At 54.9% G+C, this 18476-nt stretch overlaps 9 protein-coding genes across 9 annotated transcripts; 5 read left to right on the top strand and 4 right to left on the bottom strand.

The window, feature by feature from the left end:
• Nucleotides 1-186: 186 nt before the first annotated feature.
• Nucleotides 187-3870, top strand: BROUX77_007992 (uncharacterized protein; the record flags this gene model as incomplete). The annotated part of the gene is made up of 3 exons (XM_073753146.1): nt 187-2611; nt 2729-2905; nt 3218-3870. The coding sequence occupies 3 exons, from the start codon at nt 187-189 to the stop codon at nt 3868-3870; spliced, it is 3255 nt and encodes a 1084-aa protein (XP_073602285.1).
• A 276-nt stretch (nt 3871-4146) lies between these two features.
• On the bottom strand, nt 4147-5469 carry BROUX77_007991 (uncharacterized protein; the record flags this gene model as incomplete). Its single annotated transcript, XM_073753145.1, has 2 exons — nt 4147-5319; nt 5389-5469. The coding sequence occupies 2 exons, from the start codon at nt 5467-5469 to the stop codon at nt 4147-4149; spliced, it is 1254 nt and encodes a 417-aa protein (XP_073602284.1).
• A 909-nt stretch (nt 5470-6378) lies between these two features.
• BROUX77_007990 (uncharacterized protein) lies at nt 6379-9005 on the top strand (the record flags this gene model as incomplete). The annotated part of the gene is made up of 2 exons (XM_073753144.1): nt 6379-8750; nt 8837-9005. 2 exons carry the CDS (start codon nt 6379-6381, stop codon nt 9003-9005), a joined length of 2541 nt encoding a protein of 846 aa, XP_073602283.1.
• Nucleotides 9006-9578: 573 nt separating this feature from the next.
• Nucleotides 9579-10421, bottom strand: BROUX77_007989 (uncharacterized protein; the record flags this gene model as incomplete). Its single annotated transcript, XM_073753143.1, has 3 exons — nt 9579-9776; nt 9891-10255; nt 10322-10421. The coding sequence occupies 3 exons, from the start codon at nt 10419-10421 to the stop codon at nt 9579-9581; spliced, it is 663 nt and encodes a 220-aa protein (XP_073602282.1).
• A 271-nt stretch (nt 10422-10692) lies between these two features.
• On the top strand, nt 10693-11312 carry BROUX77_007988 (uncharacterized protein; the record flags this gene model as incomplete). Its single annotated transcript, XM_073753142.1, has 2 exons — nt 10693-10845; nt 10917-11312. The coding sequence occupies 2 exons, from the start codon at nt 10693-10695 to the stop codon at nt 11310-11312; spliced, it is 549 nt and encodes a 182-aa protein (XP_073602281.1).
• A 604-nt stretch (nt 11313-11916) lies between these two features.
• Nucleotides 11917-12929, top strand: BROUX77_007987 (uncharacterized protein; the record flags this gene model as incomplete). Its single annotated transcript, XM_073753141.1, has 2 exons — nt 11917-12004; nt 12088-12929. The coding sequence occupies 2 exons, from the start codon at nt 11917-11919 to the stop codon at nt 12927-12929; spliced, it is 930 nt and encodes a 309-aa protein (XP_073602280.1).
• A 369-nt stretch (nt 12930-13298) lies between these two features.
• Nucleotides 13299-14025, bottom strand: BROUX77_007986 (uncharacterized protein; the record flags this gene model as incomplete). Its single annotated transcript, XM_073753140.1, has 4 exons — nt 13299-13425; nt 13565-13761; nt 13876-13914; nt 14017-14025. The coding sequence occupies 4 exons, from the start codon at nt 14023-14025 to the stop codon at nt 13299-13301; spliced, it is 372 nt and encodes a 123-aa protein (XP_073602279.1).
• A 342-nt stretch (nt 14026-14367) lies between these two features.
• On the bottom strand, nt 14368-15945 carry BROUX77_007985 (uncharacterized protein; the record flags this gene model as incomplete). The annotated part of the gene is made up of 3 exons (XM_073753138.1): nt 14368-15093; nt 15160-15637; nt 15704-15945. 3 exons carry the CDS (start codon nt 15943-15945, stop codon nt 14368-14370), a joined length of 1446 nt encoding a protein of 481 aa, XP_073602278.1.
• Nucleotides 15946-16409: 464 nt separating this feature from the next.
• On the top strand, nt 16410-17343 carry BROUX77_007984 (uncharacterized protein; the record flags this gene model as incomplete). The annotated part of the gene is made up of 2 exons (XM_073753137.1): nt 16410-16575; nt 16637-17343. 2 exons carry the CDS (start codon nt 16410-16412, stop codon nt 17341-17343), a joined length of 873 nt encoding a protein of 290 aa, XP_073602277.1.
• Nucleotides 17344-18476: the final 1133 nt, after the last annotated feature.

Genomic DNA, 18476 nt, shown 5'->3' with positions numbered 1-18476 from the left:
TTCCCCGCCTCATTTGTCTTGCTCTGTCTTGTCTTGTCCCAGCACACTTACCTTTCTACTTTCCCTAGTCAACTAGTTATACACATTATTGTTAGTACCACCACTCACAAAGACACCACAAACCAACCCGTCGCCATCCACACTCACTTACTGCGACACATCCGCCAATCTTTTCAGCCCTGCCTAATGGACCGTCGTCTCTTTCGCCCGCAGGCCTCGTCTGATGATGACGGCCGTAAAACAAAGACAGTCGTGCGGCGGTACAAGGTCACTGCCCCCGGTACCACCACGTATCATGGCAGCAGCCACCACTCTTCCAGAAGCCACCGTGATACCGCCCACCCATACACCGAGATTGCCACGTCGAGTGGAGGCAGCAGCCGCTATGACGTCAGAGGCAACAGCAACACTGCTCTGGTATACAAAAAGGACTGGCGGCGTGAACAGCAGGAGAGCGGCGGATACGTCTCTGACAAAGAGGGCAAGATTGTTGTGCGTCGCCGCGACCGCTCCGTGGTGCCGCGCTACGACGGGTACGATGCTGCGCCTTCATCTGATGGAAACCGTGCTCTCGTCAAGCACAACTACTATCAACAACATCGCCATGACCAAGACTCAAGGAGCTTCCATGCCGAAGATGAAGAGTACACCGACCGCGGCCGCGGCCACTACCGGCGTCACACGATAGTTACACGCCGCCGTACCAGCAGTGCTTCACCCGGTGCAGGCTACCACTCTGAAAACGGCCACCAGAAGCGCCACATGGCCGAAGGCGCGCTGGTCGGTGCTAGCATCACGGCCCTTTTGCAGAGCCGTCGCGATGAATACGGCGAGCTACCAGAGCACCGCGGCCGCAAGGTCCTGGCCGGTGCTGCGCTCGGTGCAATCGGCGTCGAGGCCCTGCGCCGTGCACAGTCTGCTCATGATGACCGCCGCCGACCCTCCGACGAGAGCAATAGTACCCTGCGCAAGGCGTTGGGTGTTGGTGTTGCCGCCCTAGCTATTGCTGGCACGGCTCAGATGATCAAGACACATCGCGAAGAAAACGAGTACGACAGCCGTGGCCGTGGCCGTAGCAAAAGCAGAAGAAGATCCCGTTCCCATTCCCGCTCTAAGCGTTATTATTTGTCGCGCGGCCATAGCCGTTCTCGCAGCCGCAGCTCGCACCGTGAAAGCCACAAGCACAGCAAAGGACACAACGCTGCCAAAATCACAGCAGGGACCCTCGCCACCACTGCGCTTGCTCGTCAAATCCGTCACCAGAGCCGCAGCCGTAGCCGCAGTCGCAGCCGTAGCCGAGACGTCAGCCGCCGCAGACGGATCAGAAACCACTCCCATGGCCGGTACTCCGGCAGCTCCGATGGCGATGAAGAGGATGAGCGTCGTCGCGAAAAGCGCAGGATTGCCAAGGTTGCTGCAGGTACTGCTGCCACTGCTGCCGTGGCGCGAAAACTGCGCGATCGTTCTCGGTCGCGCTCTCGTAGCCACAGTCGCATTCGCACAGGCGCTGAGATTGCCGGAGCTGGTCTGGTTGGTGCCAGTGCAGCCAAGCTGTTGAATATGATCCGTGGTCGCAGCAGCTCGCGCCATCGGTCGCATTCTCACTCTCGTTCTCGGTCTAGATCCTTGTCTGGGTCTCCTTCTCGCCGATCAAGTCACCCTCGGAGTCGCAGTAGCCACCACCACTCCCACCATGAGATCTATCAAGATGATGATGATGATGGAGTTTCGTATTATTCCGAGTATGACAGCAGCTATCACCACCAACCACACCACAGACTACGCACACGATCACGCAGTCGCAGCCGTCATGTGCCCTCCAACGTTGAGCCAACATATTCCGAGACTTCTATGTCACCGACAGAGCCAGAAGGCTTTAGACGACGGGCCATCGCTGGCGTCCCCACAATGTCTGGTGCCATAGCTCCTAATGCTGATGAAGAGTTTGTTCCTGACCCGCCTATAGGTAGACCCAGAGTTCTTATTGACCCCGAGGCAGGTCCCATGCCCGTGTCGGGGATCGTAAGCCTCGGATATGACAGAGAACAGAAGCCTGCTTCTCTTCCTGTCACGCGACACAATGGGGAGATGGCTGCCACAGCATTAGGTGGCAATAGAAGTCGCAGTCGGGACCGCAGCACCACCGAGGGCACCAACTTGCACCGCCAGGGTTCCCAAGACTCCCATTTTGAGGCAACCTCCAAAGGCCATAGTCACCATGCCACCTCACAAATGCAAAACCACAGGCTGCAGGACATAACAATGGCAACTATTGGCATCGGTGCCGCGAGTGTCGAGTCAAAGAGGATTAATGGGGAAAGAGAAGGATCCCGGGACAGAGACAATCAAATAGAGGGTCAACACGACAAGGCCGAACCACGCCAGCGTGGCCTAGAAGCCAAGCTGCGCTATGAGAGAAGACAGGCCGCAGGACTCGATGGTTTATCTAAGATGGCGGAAGAAGACCGGCGAAGCCGCCCGCGGGAACGTTCTCCCAAAAGGCGCTTTGAACATAGTGACTCAGATCGCAGCAGAAGTCGCAGTGTGAAATGGAACAGGGAACACGACGAGTTCCAGCCACCGTTCCAATCGGCCAAAGCTTCCATGCCCAGTAAGTCGAAACTCGCTTTTTACTAATCCCCATCTCGGGAGCCCCGTCCTGCCTTTCCCTGGTCCATTTTCCGTCGCCAGTGCTCAGCCGTGGCCTAACATTTGTCTGTCTCGATAGAAGCAGCTACTATCAGCTCGTGTAGCTCAACTCCCATCCGGTCTTTGTCCCCATCCATGTCCTGGATCTCCAGTGTGACTCCAGATGTATCCACAATAAACCTTTCGCAAGCCCCAGCTAAGATGTCCGACTTGTCATCCGCCTTGCGTCAACCAACCAAAGTCTTTAAGCCATACCGTGAGCCTCCATCTCCTGCTTCTCAAGCGCAATTGGATTATTTAACTCCGGACAATGGGGCATCTCGCTTTAGGCACTCGGGCTCAAAAATAAGCCTCAACACAAGTGGTGGCGAGAGTTTCGGTGGCAGTAGCAGTTGTGTACCCTCATATCCAGCGACAGAGAGCACAAATGGGCTACCGGCGCCGCCAATAATTACCCCCACAATGCCGGTGCCAAGGCATTATATGTAGAGCGTGTTGTGGTTGATTTTCTTTTTGGTTGTTGTCGCGGTAAATTGGCCTGGTACTAATTCAATGGCTTTGTCGTTAGCAAACAAAGATTCAGCCGTGACATCGCTTTCTGCCCCTTCACATGAACAAAGCCGTGGCCCCTACAAGAATGACAGCCGAAACAACCAGTCTCTCCGCTCTCTCTTGAAAGCACCTGCACCATCCCTAGACCCGCTGTCTCAAACCCCATCGTTCATGTCTGGTTTCACAAACAAGAGCGTTACCTTTGGGCCCATGTCACCCCAGTCTGCATGTACCCTAAAAGAGTTACACGATGCTCAAGAGCGACAACGAAGGGAAACCCAAGACAGACTTGATTTGGTTCTCATCAAATCAGACGATGCAGGTACTGACAACAGTGCAGAGAGCCCGGAATCCCAGACTGGTTCCGAAATCGAGGAATTGCCGCCTCGATTCGATGCCAACGGCCAACCGCTGTCGCCCAGAGCTCAGTACGCAAGACCCAGGTACCGCAAGCATCAGAAGAGCAATTCTGCATCTATTAAAATCGATCGTCAACATGCAGCGAGCTCGCGTAGCCGTGGTTTGTGGGGGGGGACGTCATCACAGTCGCGGACGGAGGACATGCGTGATGAGGCGGCGGAGAATACGTGGCGTAGAATAGCTGGCGGTATGTTTGATTGGATGATGTCGAGTGGTGGTAGACAACGGAGAGTTCGCGGCGTGTTTTAGATGGCGTTGATGCCAAGAGGAAGATTTTTTCAAGGCGTGTTTGATTTCCCCATCTCTCACTGTTCATCTTTTGATGTGTGCCTTCCGTCATTGCATGTTGCGGCATGGTACTTGTAACTGCTATCTTGGTGTACCTAAATTCCACGCACAGCCGCTTATAATTACGATGTAGTTTCTGATGTTATATACTATGCTTCACGATAACCCTACGTCTGCGTCGTTGCTCTAGCCACGTGATTGGTATGTACTCTATCATCATTCTTGCTCTATTGTGGTCTATAACTCATCATGCTCATTGGTAGTCTTCTGGCGGTCTGGCCGTCCAGCATCTTCGTCAATGTTGACGGCAACCTTCCCTCTCCACTTCCCCCACAGGTCGGAGAACTCCTTCTCCATTTCCTTGTCCATTTGGTCGGGCAGGACGACAGTGTACTCGACGTACAGGTTGCCAAACTCGGTCGTGTGGTAGACATCGTCGCCGTGTTCGTGCCAGATTGGCATGCCTTCGCCCGCAATCTTTTCCACGTGGCCGGGCTGCACAACTTCACCTTTGGCACGCTTGAGCTGCACCACATGGCCATCCAGGTGAGTGAGGTTTCTGGTCCAGTCGCCCATCCACGCCTCGCGCAGAGAGAGCAGTTCGTTCCAGTACAGGTCATCGCCGCGGCGACGGAAGAACGTACCGTCGACTTGATCGGGGTTTTCATCGTCAATTGCTGGGTCCTTTTCGGTCAGGGTCAGGATCAAGTCGCCAGCAACCCAATCAGGATCAGCATCAGCCTCATTCTCGTAAACAATGCGCGAGTCGCGCCTGGCGCCGCGGACAATCTTGAGAGTGATGGGAGTGGGCTTGCGGATGACGCGCGCGCCGTTGCAAGTCTTGCACTTGTTCTTGATAATCTTGCCACGCTGAGCGCATGCGTCGCAGGCAACCTGGACCTGTTGGAACATGCCAGGCGCCAGCATCTGCTTGCGAATGCGCACACCATGACCCTTGCACTGGGGGCAGGTCTCGACGTGACCGTCGGCCGAGCCGGACCCGGCGCAGTCCTCGCAAATGTGCTGCTTCTCCCATTGCAGCTCTGTTTCGATGCCGTTGTAGAAGTCACGCAGCGATACGCCGACGCGCAGCTCAATGTTGGAGCCGCGGCGCTGGCGCTGGTCAAAGTGGCCGCCACCGCCGAAGAAGCGGGAGAAGAGATCAAAGGGATCGTGGCTGCCCTGGTGGCCGCCGCCCTCCTTGTGGCGTTTGATGCCGTCGTGGCCGTGTTGGTCGTAGATCTTGCGGGTCTCGGCGTCGCTTAGAATCTCGTAGGCCTCGGAGATTGCCACAAACTTCTGCTTTGCCTCTTCATCGCCGTTGTTCTTGTCGGGGTGGTAGCGCTTGCTGAGCTGGCGGTAAGCTGACTTGAGCTGTTTGTCGTTGGCATCTTTGTTGATGTTCAAGATCTATAACGACCAGACAGGACATATTAGATGTGGCCAGCTACACGATGCGATCTCTGGTATACAACCAACCTTGTAGTAGTCTTCAGCGCATAGTGCTACTTGGACAAATGCCACTACGAGCAGCAACAGAAAAGTTGCCCTGAGCAGCATGGCGGGAATGGCAGGAGAGTCGCTGCAATAGAAGTAACACAAGCAGCCAACGTTTAGGCTTCAACACTCACACGGCGTCCAAAGCAGATGCGGGTCCGGAATTTAAAGGTCGTCTCGTGTATATCGGTTCGCCAGCGAGGTTGTTAGAGAAGCCAGCTGTTAACTTTTATTCCAAGCCAGTATCCAACTTGGTACAGGTCCATGAGTATAAGTCCAGCGCATTGATAGGCCCCGCTTTTCCGCGGTATCGCCGGTCATCTATTGGCTGTGCTGTAGTGCCCCTTGCTAAACCCTTGATGATGCGACAGAGCCAACTGCCTAGGGTCTTTCCGACATGGGTAAGTGATGCATGGAAGCTCTGCGGCGTTTTTCACCGGCTGCCCTAGACCCCAAGATTCCGGGCCGACCTCACACCGGACCGTCACGGACTACTCGGGTGTAGCCCTTAACAATTGAGCCAGCCAATACCCTGCTCCCTTTCGCCTGTGCTTGAGCTCATCGTCTTGGCGTCCTTTGTCTATTCCCCAGGCTCCACCCTTCCTTCCCAGCGCCTTCCCCAGTATATCACGTGACCCTCCGCACTTTGGCCTGTTCCTGCGAAGCTTCCCCGACGGGAAGCTCTCGCATCGTGAGATTTGAGCTCAGGACCAACTCCAAGCCATACCAGCGCCGGTTAATTTTCTCGCAGTACAGCGGCACAGCGGGTCTCTCTCGCATTCCTCCCACTGCCGTCTCTCGGTGCAACGATGCTCCAGTGCGTTCTTCTCAGCGACACAGCCAGCGCCTATCCCCGCCAGCTTGTCCCCGCTTCAGTAGCATAGCTAACCTTGCTCTTTAGAAGCTCCCGGCTTTGATTTGTCTACCCGCCGCCACCTCTCCCTCTTCATACGCCCTGCAACTCTGCTCATGATGCGGTCAAGTCTTGCCCGCCAGGCCTGCCGGCGCTCTGTTTCTTCGGCCCTGACTGTGACATCCACAGCTTCGGCCTCCACCGCTGTCCGCCGCCACCGAGGGCGCTTGGCCAATGGCGGGTCTCTCGCATCTGGATCCCAATTGCAGCCTCAAACATATCCTGCAGCACCAAGTCTAGCTTCCCAGAGACGCACCTTTATCAGCCTTTTTAATCGCAGCCGCGATACGTCCAAACCCGTCGAGCTCGAGCCGGGCTGGGAGGCCATTTTGAAGTGGGTTGGCAGAGTCAACGATAATGTGCGCGGCCAGGCCCGCAGCACCTTGATACGCGCCTTCAATGACCTGTTCACCTACAAAAACCGGTACAACGCGCCTGTCAACAGCTCTCAGGCCAACCAGTGTCATCGACTGATCCAGTACATTCTCGAAGACCCATTGGATGAGGGCGGCAAGGACCTGACTCTAGAAGACCTCGTCGCAGCCCGCCAGGCTCTATTAAAACCCCCAAAGGATGATGCGTCCTACCATTTGGCCTTTTCAAGGTTCTTGTACCAAGAGATTCAGAAGCGCCGCGCTGAGCAGGCCGATGGTGCCTTTGGTGACGGTCTCTCAGAGTTTGCAGAAATGATGGAGGACGCACAATCTGAGGCCCCAACAGCAATCGCAGACCCAGGCGCCCACGACCCATTGCCGTCAGCAAAACTGCCTACGGTACACGACGACGACTTTCGCTGTTTACTCTTGGCCCTATCACAGTACGGCGCCGCCGGCGAAGCCTCGGATCTACTCAAACCCTTCTGGCAAGACCTGATGATAAAGGAACGTGTCTACAAGGGCAGCAAGTCTCTCTGGATCATTGTCATGCGCGGTTTGGCTACCGAGGGTAAAGAGAAGGAGCTCAAAGAGCTGGTAACCTTTGCTGAAGTTGCGGGTATAGAATACATGCCAGCCTTTCACGAAATCATGACCGTCTTTTACGCCCAACGAGACATGGTTGCCGAAACACAAGAATGGTTTCGTAAGTCCATTTACGGCAAGTGGCGGCCGACACGGCGGACATACTACGAGGTTCTCAAGTTTTGCACGCGAACGCAGCAAAGCCGCTGGGCCAAGGACATCTTCCAGAACCTAATCGAGTCCAATCCACGGAAAGAACTGTGGGATGTTTGCTTCCAGTGGGCTGTGCTGTTTCTAGGCAAAGGCGCTCAAGAAATCAAGCACATGTTCAACATTATGGTCCAAAACAACCCCGATGACCCCGTCCTTCGCCCCGACATTGATAGTATCAACAGCGTGATCCGCGCTGCCGCTGACCGCCACGAATCGCTCTTGGCCGAGCGCTTCGTAACGCTGGCCACCGAGCTTGGCATCAGATTAAACGCCGAGACACACATTTTACAGCTCGAGTACCGCCTGGATGCCAATGACATGGCTGGCTGCAAGGCCGCCTACCTTGACACTCAGCTGACAGAGAGTACCAATGACGAGGATGTGCCCATGATAAACCGCTACATCCGCGCTCTGTGCCATTTACGCACCCAAGACCTCGAGTTTGCCAAGCGTGTGGTTTCTGATCTTGAAGACCGCTCCATTACACTCGAGCCTGAGACTGTTGTAGCGCTCTCTATTGCCTTCTTACAGCAGGACGAGAGCCGAGATCTGGCCGACACGCTCTCACTCAACGTATTCCAGTTCAGCGCGGGCCAGCGCGAGTCGATCCGCGAGGCCTTTATTGGGTTTATTCTCGACGCAGCCAATTCCATCGATCGCTCATGGCAAGCATACATGATGCTCCACCACTTCTTTAGCGAGACTAGCCGCCTGGACCGTGTGCGCATCATGGAGGGCTTTTTCCGACGCCGCGATGCCGACAAGGCGTCGCATGTTTTCGAGCACATGCGCAACCACTTCAACGCTAGCGTGCGGCCGACGACCGACGACTATGTACGCACACTCGAGCTATTTACAATGTGTCCATCACCGGCGGGCCTGAAGCGCGTGTACTCGCTCCTCAAGATGGACGCCAACGTGCACCCGAGCACAAAGCTGTACAACGCCATCATGCTAGCGTTTGGCGCGTGCGGCCAGCACTCACGCGCGACCGAGTTTTGGAACGAAATCGCCCACTCGATCGAGGGTCCGTCGTACGAGAGCATTGAAATCATCTTCTGGGTCTGCGAACGCATGCCCTTTGGCGACCGCACGGCGCGCACCATCTGGCGCAACATGGAGAAGATGGACATCGAGATCCCCATCAAGGTGTTTGGCGCGTACGCCGGCGCCATTGCCGGCAGCGGCGTCCTGAGCGATGTGATTAGCTTGTTCAAGGGCGCCGAAGCAAGCCTGGGCTACGCGCCTGACGCTAACAGGTACGTACACTTTCCTTGCTTTCCACCTCGCTCTTCTCAGTATGGCGTAGACTAACATTTGCTTTCACTCCTCTCCCCTGATACAGCATTGCCATTGCATTCAATGCACTTCCCGGACAGGATCTCCAGCGTAGCTTCGAGTTCTGGGCCAAGGGCGCTTTCCCCAAGCAGTGGCTGCATCTCGAGGCATACACGCGTGATGAAACGTCGCAATTTCTACAAATGTTCCGGGTCAAGCGCGATCTACGAGCATAGACTGCAAGAAAAAAAAGAGGAAAAAAAGAAGAACAGGTCCACAGCAAGAGCCTCCTCCCGGCGTACACGTTCGGCTCCGTGCCGGCGTCGTTGTTGTGCGCGCTCTAAATTGTCCATGGTTTCCAGTCAAGTCCAGGTCCCAGCCGGAGTGGCATTTTGCATCTGCATGTATTTATATTTCATCTTGTTTTGTTTCTGAGGTATAGTTTCTTTTTTGGTTTCCATCTTGTGTGGGCGGTGTGGTGCATATCGTGCTTGTGTGGTTTTGTTTTCTATCTCGGTGACAGCGTCTGCAAATGGATGCGTGTACTTTCTTACTCTGGTGGCACGAGAACGACATGGGAGGGGGGGCGGAAAATCAAAAGATGGCGCTTGTATTTGTACAATATATGAAAACGAACGTGGTCGGCCATATTCATGATGTGGGCGTGTTATACATGAAGATTCGACGCATGGTCAGTCTGCCTCTTGGCAACAGCCATGCATATTTATATTAGCGAACAACCAAAAAAGGGCCCAAGTAACTGCGGCCTTGGTGGCCCTCCCTCGGAGCTACTGCACCGGCCGGTTCGTCTACCGTCTGTTTCTGCGCAGAGCAAACTCCTCGCGCAGGATCTCGGGATGTCTGTGGACAGATGGGTGCAGGCCCATGCCGATGGCGCGGCGGATAGTCTTGGCCACCTTGCGCTGGTTGACTGGTCTCAACGCGCTATTCTTGCTGTGTTGGATCTGACCGAAGCCTGTGGTAAAGTCCGCGATGAAAGTAGGGTTCTAGTAGACTCGAGTGTCAGTACATAGCGGTGGCCGCAAATAGCATCACCCATAATGTCCCCCCCCCCCCCTCACCCCCTCCTCATTGGGCCCCAAGGCACATGCAGCACTCACCAGGTACTCGTCCAGCGGGTTTATGCCAAGGATATCAATGATATCTGCGTTCCGCTTGCGCGAGCGGCGCCACTTGGCCATCTCGGAGAAGCTCATGTCGCGCGGAGCATAGACGTCGCCGCGCTTCCACTGGCGCGGGGCCTGGCGCAGGTAGTCCTCGCTGATCTTGCGGTCCATCATCTCCTTCTGCGCCGCGGCGGCGTCGAGCGAGCGCGTGTTGTTCTGTGTCATCAGCCGCAGCGCGTGGTCGAACCGGTCCGGCGACCGCCGCTGCGTCGGCGCCTCAACGTCAAGCAGTGCCCGCGAGGGAGAGCTGTTGCTTTTGACTGTACGACGGAGAAAGCCCAGGGCCGAGGTGCCAGGGTCTAGTTAGCCGGTAGTCGTTTCGACCCGGGGACCCGGGGAGTGGGGCACGAACGAGGGGGACGTACCGGCAGCCGTGGCGGAGGTGCTGGAAAAGGTGCGGGTGAAGATGCCGCCCAGCAGGCCAGCGGGCTTAGCGGCCAGGGTCAATGGCAATCTCGCAAACATCGTGTAAAGTGGTTGCTCTTTTTTTTCTAGTCCGCTGGCTTTCAGCACCAGTGCTCGTCTTGACGGCCCTGATACTCGTGATGTTGGAAGCAAGGCGGGCGAGGCTATGATTTTTCTGCCGCGGCTGACCGCCTAAATTCTGGCGGCCCCGCCAAAAACTTTCGAAGCTTTGCGCATATGTATCTGCGCTCTCCCACGTCACGCATCGAAACGGTCTGACTATATTGGATTTGTTCTTGTTTTCTTTCTTTTTACTGGATATACCGCCAATATGGTCCGCAAGCTCAAGTATCACGAACAGAAGCTCCTCAAGAAGGTTGACTTTGTCAACTACAAGAAGGATGAGCATCGCGACGCCAATGTGGTGCGGCGCTACATGATCCAGAAGCCCGAGGACTACCACAAGTACAACCGCCTGTGTGGTGTAAGTGCCAACCCAACTTCCAGCCAGCCAGCCAGCCATCTGCCAAGATACTAACATGCCGGTGTCCGCAGTCCCTCCGCCAACTCGCCCACCGGCTGAGTCTCCTGCCGCCGGACAACGCGGTGCGCCGCAAGCACGAGGAGCTGCTGCTCAACAAGTTGTACGAGATGGGCGTGCTGTCGAGCGCGTCGAAGCTGTCGGCCGTCGAGCACGACGTGACGGTGTCGGCGTTTGCGCGGCGCCGGCTGCCCGTCGTCATGACGCGCCTGCGCATGGCCGAGAACGTGCAGGCCGCCACCAAGATGATTGAGCAGGGCCACGTGCGCGTCGGCACAGAGACCATCACCGACTGCGCCTACCTCGTCACACGCAACATGGAGGACTTTGTCACCTGGACTGTCGGCAGCAAGGTTAAGCGCAACATCATGAAGTACCGCGATCAGCTCGACGACTTTGAGCTACTGTGAGCGAGCGCTAGCGGACGAGTGGCCGACAATGTCCCGCTCTACGCCATTATCTTATCTTGTTGTCTTGGTCCCTCTTTTGCCGTGTTTCTTTTGTGTCTGTGGGCGTTTCTCCGTTGCTTCTCTGCCGCTCTGGCTGTGTTCCTGTTTTCTTTTTGTGGTTGTTTGTTTCTTCAAGGCTCGGCCTTTCCATGCTACTTGCGGACTTTTATACTTGCACACGTTGGCGTTTAATGTAGTTATTGGGGGTTAAAAGCAGGAAATGGGTCCTGTGAACAATATACATCTGTTTAGACATCCATAATGGACAACCTTCTCTCTCGCATGTGAATGTTCCGGTATCGCAGCTCGGACCGAGACCCCCGGCCGCGACCCTGTCGCAACTGCCGTCTCCTGAAAAGCATTCTATGCAACTACTTCCCACCAATATTCTCAAATTGAATCCATTTTTTGTCTTCTGCTTCTTTCCCTTGACGTCACACGCCTGCAGAAAAAAAAACCCTGGCGGCCTGGTTTCCTGGGCCCACATTCTCCGCTCCTCGGCCACCTCTTCGTCCCAATTTCTCTGTACCTCGCCGTCCCAAGTCAGACGAAGAAAAAATACGCCATGCCCAGCGACGTCGAAGTCCACCAGCCGCCTAGCCACTACAAGGGCTTTGCGGCCGGCGTGTTTTCCGGCATCGCCAAGCTCTCCGGTACGGGCCCCTCTCCCCCCTCTCTGCCGCGCGGTTTCCCCGCGTCTCCGCCGCCCCGGCACCGTCTACTAACCACTACCCAGTCGGCCACCCCTTTGACACCATCAAGGTGCGCCTGCAGACGACCGATGCGGCACGCTTCAGCGGGCCGCTGCAGTGCGTGGCGCAGACGTTGCGCAACGAGGGCGTGCTCGGGCTGTACAAGGGCGCCACGCCGCCGCTGGTGGGCTGGATGTTTATGGACTCGGTGATGCTGGGCAGCCTGACCATCTACCGGCGGCTGGTGTCACAGCACCTGTACGCGTTGCCGCCGACGCCGCCGGGCCAGCGCGCCTTTTCCAATCTGCCCACGCTCGGCCACGGCGTGGCCGGCATCATGGCCGGCGCTACCGTCAGCTTCATCGCGGCGCCCGTCGAGCACATCAAGGCGCGCCTGCAGGTGCAGTACAGCGCCAACAAGGCCGACCGCTTCTACCACGGCCCCGTCGACGCTCTGCGCAAAATCTACCGCCACCACGGCGTGCGCGGCATCTACCACGGCCTCGGCGCCACGCTGCTCTTCCGCACGTCCTTCTTCTTCTGGTGGACGACGTACGACTTGTTCTCGCGCTGGTTTGAGCAGAACACCGCCTTTAGCGCGCCCGTCGTCAATTTCTGGGCCGGAGGCCTGAGTGCCCAGGTCTTTTGGATCACGAGCTATCCGTCCGATGTCGTCAAGCAGCGCATCATGACCGATCCACTGGGCGGAACCCTCAACGACGGCACCCCCCGCTTTGCCCGCTGGTCCGATGCCGCAAAGGCCGTCTACCGCGAGACTGGCTGGAGGGGATACTGGCGAGGCTTCCTCCCTTCGTTCCTCAGAGCCTTCCCAGCGAATGCAATGGCCCTGGTGGCCTTTGAAGCTGCTATGCGGACGCTGCCTTAGACTACAGACATATGAGACACCACGGGCAAAAAGAGGCGATAGCATGGTAGAACGCAGATACCCCATCAAGACGTGAAGAGAATCTCTACATCAACAGAACAAATCGTTGCAATACTTATGAGATTACACCATTACTATAAGCATGTTCAAGGTGAGTTTGCCATTGAGGGAATCTTGCCAAGCCTCCCAATGCCAACCAATACATAGATTACGGACACAAGGATGAATTGAAACAACAGCACATGTGAAAATAAAACAAGGACGCCCCGATGCTGTGGCCCAAAATATCAAAGGGGGTATTTAACTTTTTTGAATTCAAGTTGATGAAGATGCAAGTTTTTTTTTGTCTTGAAACGTGTGTTACCACATTTACTCGTCATCCTCCTCGGCCTCGTCGTTGACGACGTTGTAGAACTTGAGCTGGTACACACCCTTGGAGGTGGCAACAACGCGCAGCCAGTCACGGAGCTGGTTCTTCTTCAGGAACTTCTTGGTCCTAGAGTTGAGGAAAAAAAATGAAATGTCAGCGTTAATTCTTTCATATGCGTTCCAAGAGTATCGATTCGCGGTTGGTTCTGTCCCGTTGAGAACAGCGGTACGACAGTGATTTTCTTGTGCTTGGTGTGGGTACGTACAGGTACTTCAGGTAGCGACCAGACAGCTCGTTGTGGGCCAGAATCTCGACCTTGCCGTCGGCGGTGGCCTGGACGGAGATGACATCGCCCAGGTTACCAACGCGGCCCTCGACCTTGATCTTCTCCTGCAGGAACTTGACGAAGGCAGCGACGTCGAAGATCTTGTCGCTGGCGGGCTGCGAAGCGTCGATCACGAACTGTACGGAAGGGGCATTCTGTTAGCACCAACTGCGTTCTGAATTTCATTCGCCTCCAAGTGCCATTTCAACAAGGGGGAGGTAGAAATTAGAAATGGGTGGTTATTTGCTTACCTTCTTGGTCACCTTGGGACCCTTAACGTTCTTCTTCTGCTGAATGAAAACATAATGGCTTAGCCTACTGCTTCACGGCATTCGTCTCGACGGTAGATGGGCAAGACGTAGCCCAACAGCAAAGCGATATCATGTACATACGGGAGCCATTGTAATGGGTTTGTTGGTGGAATTGACGATAAAGTCGAGGTGGTCGATTGGTCGATTAGGGAGATGTAGAACGCAAAGAGGTTGTTATCCTGCGTATGGGTTGCAAAAGTTAAAAATGGTCTGCAGGGAACAGGATCATGGGCCAGCCCACTTTACTTGCTGCAGCCAGCCCAAACTTTTTTTTTGGTGGGGTAAAAAAAGGATAGTTTAGGGCATTTTGTGCGTGTGGCGCGGGCTTTGTGGCGCTGTTGGTTGCCAGCCACAGATGGGTCCACCTCCGGCCTGATGTATCACAAGGCGGGAATCCAATGACAAGACCGAATGGGAGCGGTTTACAGGTCCCTACGTGAACTTTGTCTGCGTTCCCATGAGGCTTCTGTAGACATCATCGACAGCCTTCCGCTTGCGCTTCTTGGTCTCCTTCTCTTCATTTGCAGGGTCGAATTCCACGTCCTCGACTGCGGGCATCTTAGGCATAAAGGCTCTGATCTTGCCGTCTCCGTATGCCGCATATATCGCGCCATAAGTATTGGCACCTCCAATAGTGCCTCCTAAGGGTCTATTGCAGCCGCTGGACCCCCTCCACGCAATTGCCTTGATCTTTTTCGCACTGCGTGCGCCGCGGCGATTATCGCTTCCGGGCACACGGAGCTGCGAGACGGTCCTGCCTGTGTGCAACTCCACTACCTCAATCTCGTGTCCATTCGGCATGAAGAGCAGCTCCCGTGACATATATGATAGGCACCCTGGCGAGATCACAAGGCTCAAATTAAGCATGTCCCAGCCATGAAAAGACGAATCAAACCCGACGAGCGTATTCGCACCGGTGGCAGCATTCCAGACACGCACGTGTCGGTCCAGGCCGGCAGACACGATATAGTTGCCGTCGTCAGTCCATGAAAGACCAACAACTGCGTCATCATGGGCTCGCGCTGAGGCCCGGAAGTGGCGGGCTCTGGTCCAAGGAACGCCGGTCAGTGTTGCGTGTCTAAAGTGGTGTGTGACTCCCAGAGTATCCTCCTGATCTAGCATGGCTATTGGGTGTGAGAATCTTCGAGAGTCCCATATCTAAGATCGCAAGACGTTTTTTAGTCATGACTGGTATCCCCATGAAGGGACACAGGAGCAACTCACCTGTATTCTTCCGTCTGTGTGTCCCGAGCACAGGATCCTTTCTTTAACAGGACTCCATGCCAGCGAATAAACACCTCCGCTAACGGATAGCATGGCCCGTGACGTCGAGGCTGTCCGTGGGTCGACGAGACGGATATGCGGTGTTTCTAGAGCACATGCTATCAGGTTGTCTGCAGAGGCGACTGGGCTTATGGCAAAAGTATTGATGGGTGACCGCAGATCAAACGACGCGGTTGCCTTGTCCCGGCTCACATCCCACTGCTTCAACGTCTCATCATATGAGCTCGTGAATACCACCTGATGGTCGTTCTGGTCAAAGTCCACGTGCGTGATACCATTGGTATGACCATACTTTCTATTGTCTAGACGCACTCTAGGAATGGCAACCTTAGGCCGGTAAATGAACTCCCCCGTAAAATGACGGCACGTCTCGAGATCCCATATTTTCAAAGACCCCTCGGAGCCGCCTGTAGCCAAACTGAGTCAAATCCATGTCAGTTCGATTCTTGCTATTCTATCATTCCTTGGGTTTGACGCCACTTACATTCGGCCTTGGAACTTTTCTACACATAAGCTGTTCACCCCTCCATAGTGCGCCTCGAAATCGCGACTTTGCGTTTCCAAGTGCCTCTTTGTGGATGGCGGATTCACGGGGACATCGAAGCTCCCGTCAAAATATATTTGAGGGTATAGCTCAAAGGAGCGGAGCAAGCTGGTGGTCACGTTGGCAGCAAAACGGCGACCAGAGATCTCGCCGGTTTCACGGGCAAAGCGCAGATGGTTCATGGCGGGTCGTGGAAGCAGATCATAGGTTGTATGATTGTCGCATTCAACAACAACAACAACAAACAATCACAAAATTTTCGGCTTAATAGGAACTCAAATCTTGCCCAAGTTCTGTACGAGTGTACTAGTGTAGGTCGCCCAAGTTTGGATTCATGGTGGCCTTTACCAAGTGCATAACCCATAATACGTCATGTAGGAATGTCTTAGGGTTACAATAGCCTTGCCAAAATCTTGTACAAGGCTGTTGCGAAACTGTTCGTCGCATTTATTTGAGAGACGAATATGTTGCTCGAGTATTCAGGCCATCACCGTCTCTCAGAGACACGTCGCAAATGTATAAGTTGAATTACCGTCTCTTTTGACGTTAACATGCATCACGGAGATTTCCGCACCTTGATCTGTTCATCTTCATTCGGCTGAAAATCCATCACCGCTAAACTAAACAATACACAACCACCAAACCGATGTTAAGAATGACAGCCAGTCCTAACGATACGAGCACGGGCGCTGCTAGATCAACTGCTCCTCTGAAAGCCAGAGATGCTGACAGAGACGATTCTACGCAGGGCGCCAGCGAAAAGACGAGCCATAAGCGCCGCCACCACGCCAATCTCTATGACGCCGTAGCCGGTAGGACCTGTCGCACATGTGTTTGCTGAAGAGTTGCGCCCTTACTAACAACGTCTCCCAGGGCTTGTGACCAGCAGCCAGGGCACTTCTTTATCGCATCGTCGAGATGACCCCAACTGGAGTCTGAACACGTCGCGGCGCGTGTCCTCGCGAAACGCCATATTGGCCCCCCATGAGGCGCTCTTTCGCATGGCAGACGGGCCGGAACTATACGCTGAGTACGATCTTTACAACTCGCATGAGCGACTGCTGCCTCGCACTGGCGATGGAGTCCTGCCGTCAAGTGAGCTTCTCAAGGGTCTCCACGCCTATTCTAGCCGATTCTACGATGCGCTCGGAACCCAGCCTACCGGGCGGCCCAAGAAGGAGCACTTTGTCGGCCAGCGAAACATCAATGAGCGGAGCATGGATGAGACGGCCCTGTTGGCTTTTGGGATTCTGCTAGAGGAAGCAGGCCGCGAGGTTCTGGGCCAAAGGGGCGATTTGGTCTTCACTGAGGGGCGGGAGGTGACCACGAAGGGCTCAGGGAGAGAGAAGAACTCGTCTGAAACCGGCCCTGTCGAAGACGAGGCTGTCACAGAGGAGACTACAGACACCAACGATGGCAAATACAAAACAAAGAGCAAGGCGTCTCTTGTGTCTGGCCAGGCCAGCAGGGCTCGCCCCAGCGTCGAGCAAGCCGACAACACGGTGGGTATGGCAGAGGCACAGGCCTGGCCCAGCCGGAAGAAAAGCGTCAAGCGGCGGCGGCTCACCACGGCGTTGTAGTGCAGTCTATCATCTCCAGTAGTTTTACTTTGTGTCTGGTGCATAATCCAGTTTCAGCACCGCACAAGCTGCAGCATCAGCTCGTGCTCCTGGCATCATGTAGCGGCCTTGCGACGTCATGATCTTCACGACTCCCTGATCCTTTCCCCACAGAGGGATTGGGTCTTTTTTTCTACTTTGAGGTAAACAGATAGATGGGACCAGCGGTCGATGAGCAGAACCTGAAACGGGGAACTATGACTATGCCAGGAAAAAGAAAATAACAAGATAAGAGAGACAATCCCACAGCCGGCCGAAGATTGCGATGTGTCTGCGAGGCCACTTGCCTTGCAAGAGACGCCATGGATCATGGTCACCCACCCCTCTGCAAACAGGAGGAAAGTTGGCGGATTTGCAGACTTTTTGCCAGACTGGGCTAGGTAGCTCTAGTCGGTAGGCTGTCTCTGATATTTGCCAGGCGAGACCCTCGAGGCTTCGAGTTGGAACCCCGGCAGAGTTGACCTAGATTGCTTGTGTGTGTGCCAAATCAAGGCACCAAGGCCAAGCGAGGCCAAGCCTAGCCCCAGCCCTGTTCATTGTGCCCATCTCGAGGGTCGCCCGAGAGTCGCCTTGTTCTGGTTTGGACTGGGCCTAGTCTGCCATCAAAGGAAGCGAGACAATGGACACTCTGACGTTTCGATTAGTGTGGTGCTTCTTTGTTTCTTGATTAGGCCGGCCGGGCTTTGCCAGGGCGTCAGTTTTTTTTCTCTTCTAATCTCATATTCAGGAAACGTGCTCCTCATTTAAGATTTCTTTTTTTCACCAACATATCAGCTTGGCACATGGAGGAGCAGAGGGTCCATCTTCCATCTTCCTTCCCACTTATCTCTCTATAACTGGGACAGTGATATTGGCTAGGGCATGGCTCGGGTTATTAGCCAAGTTGGTTACTGATTATGTCATGGAGGCTTGGGAGCAAGCTGTGGGAGGAGTTTGGGAGCAGGGCCCGGAAATGTCTGTGGATTCAGCTCCAGGGATTCTTGTTCCTGATGGAGGAGGAGGAGAAGAACCTGGGCCTGGCCTCGAAGACAAGAAGACTGGTGGGAAAAGAAAACAAGAGTCGAGGGAAATTGGCCAGCCTGCATGCACACTTT

Source organism: Berkeleyomyces rouxiae (assembly GCF_048999995.1).
Source record: "Berkeleyomyces rouxiae strain 22BRR77 chromosome Unknown BrBRR77_ptg000012l, whole genome shotgun sequence".
NCBI lineage: Eukaryota > Fungi > Ascomycota > Sordariomycetes > Microascales > Ceratocystidaceae > Berkeleyomyces > Berkeleyomyces rouxiae.
Note: the sequence above shows the minus strand (reverse complement) of the source record. Positions and strands in the feature narration are given on the sequence as shown.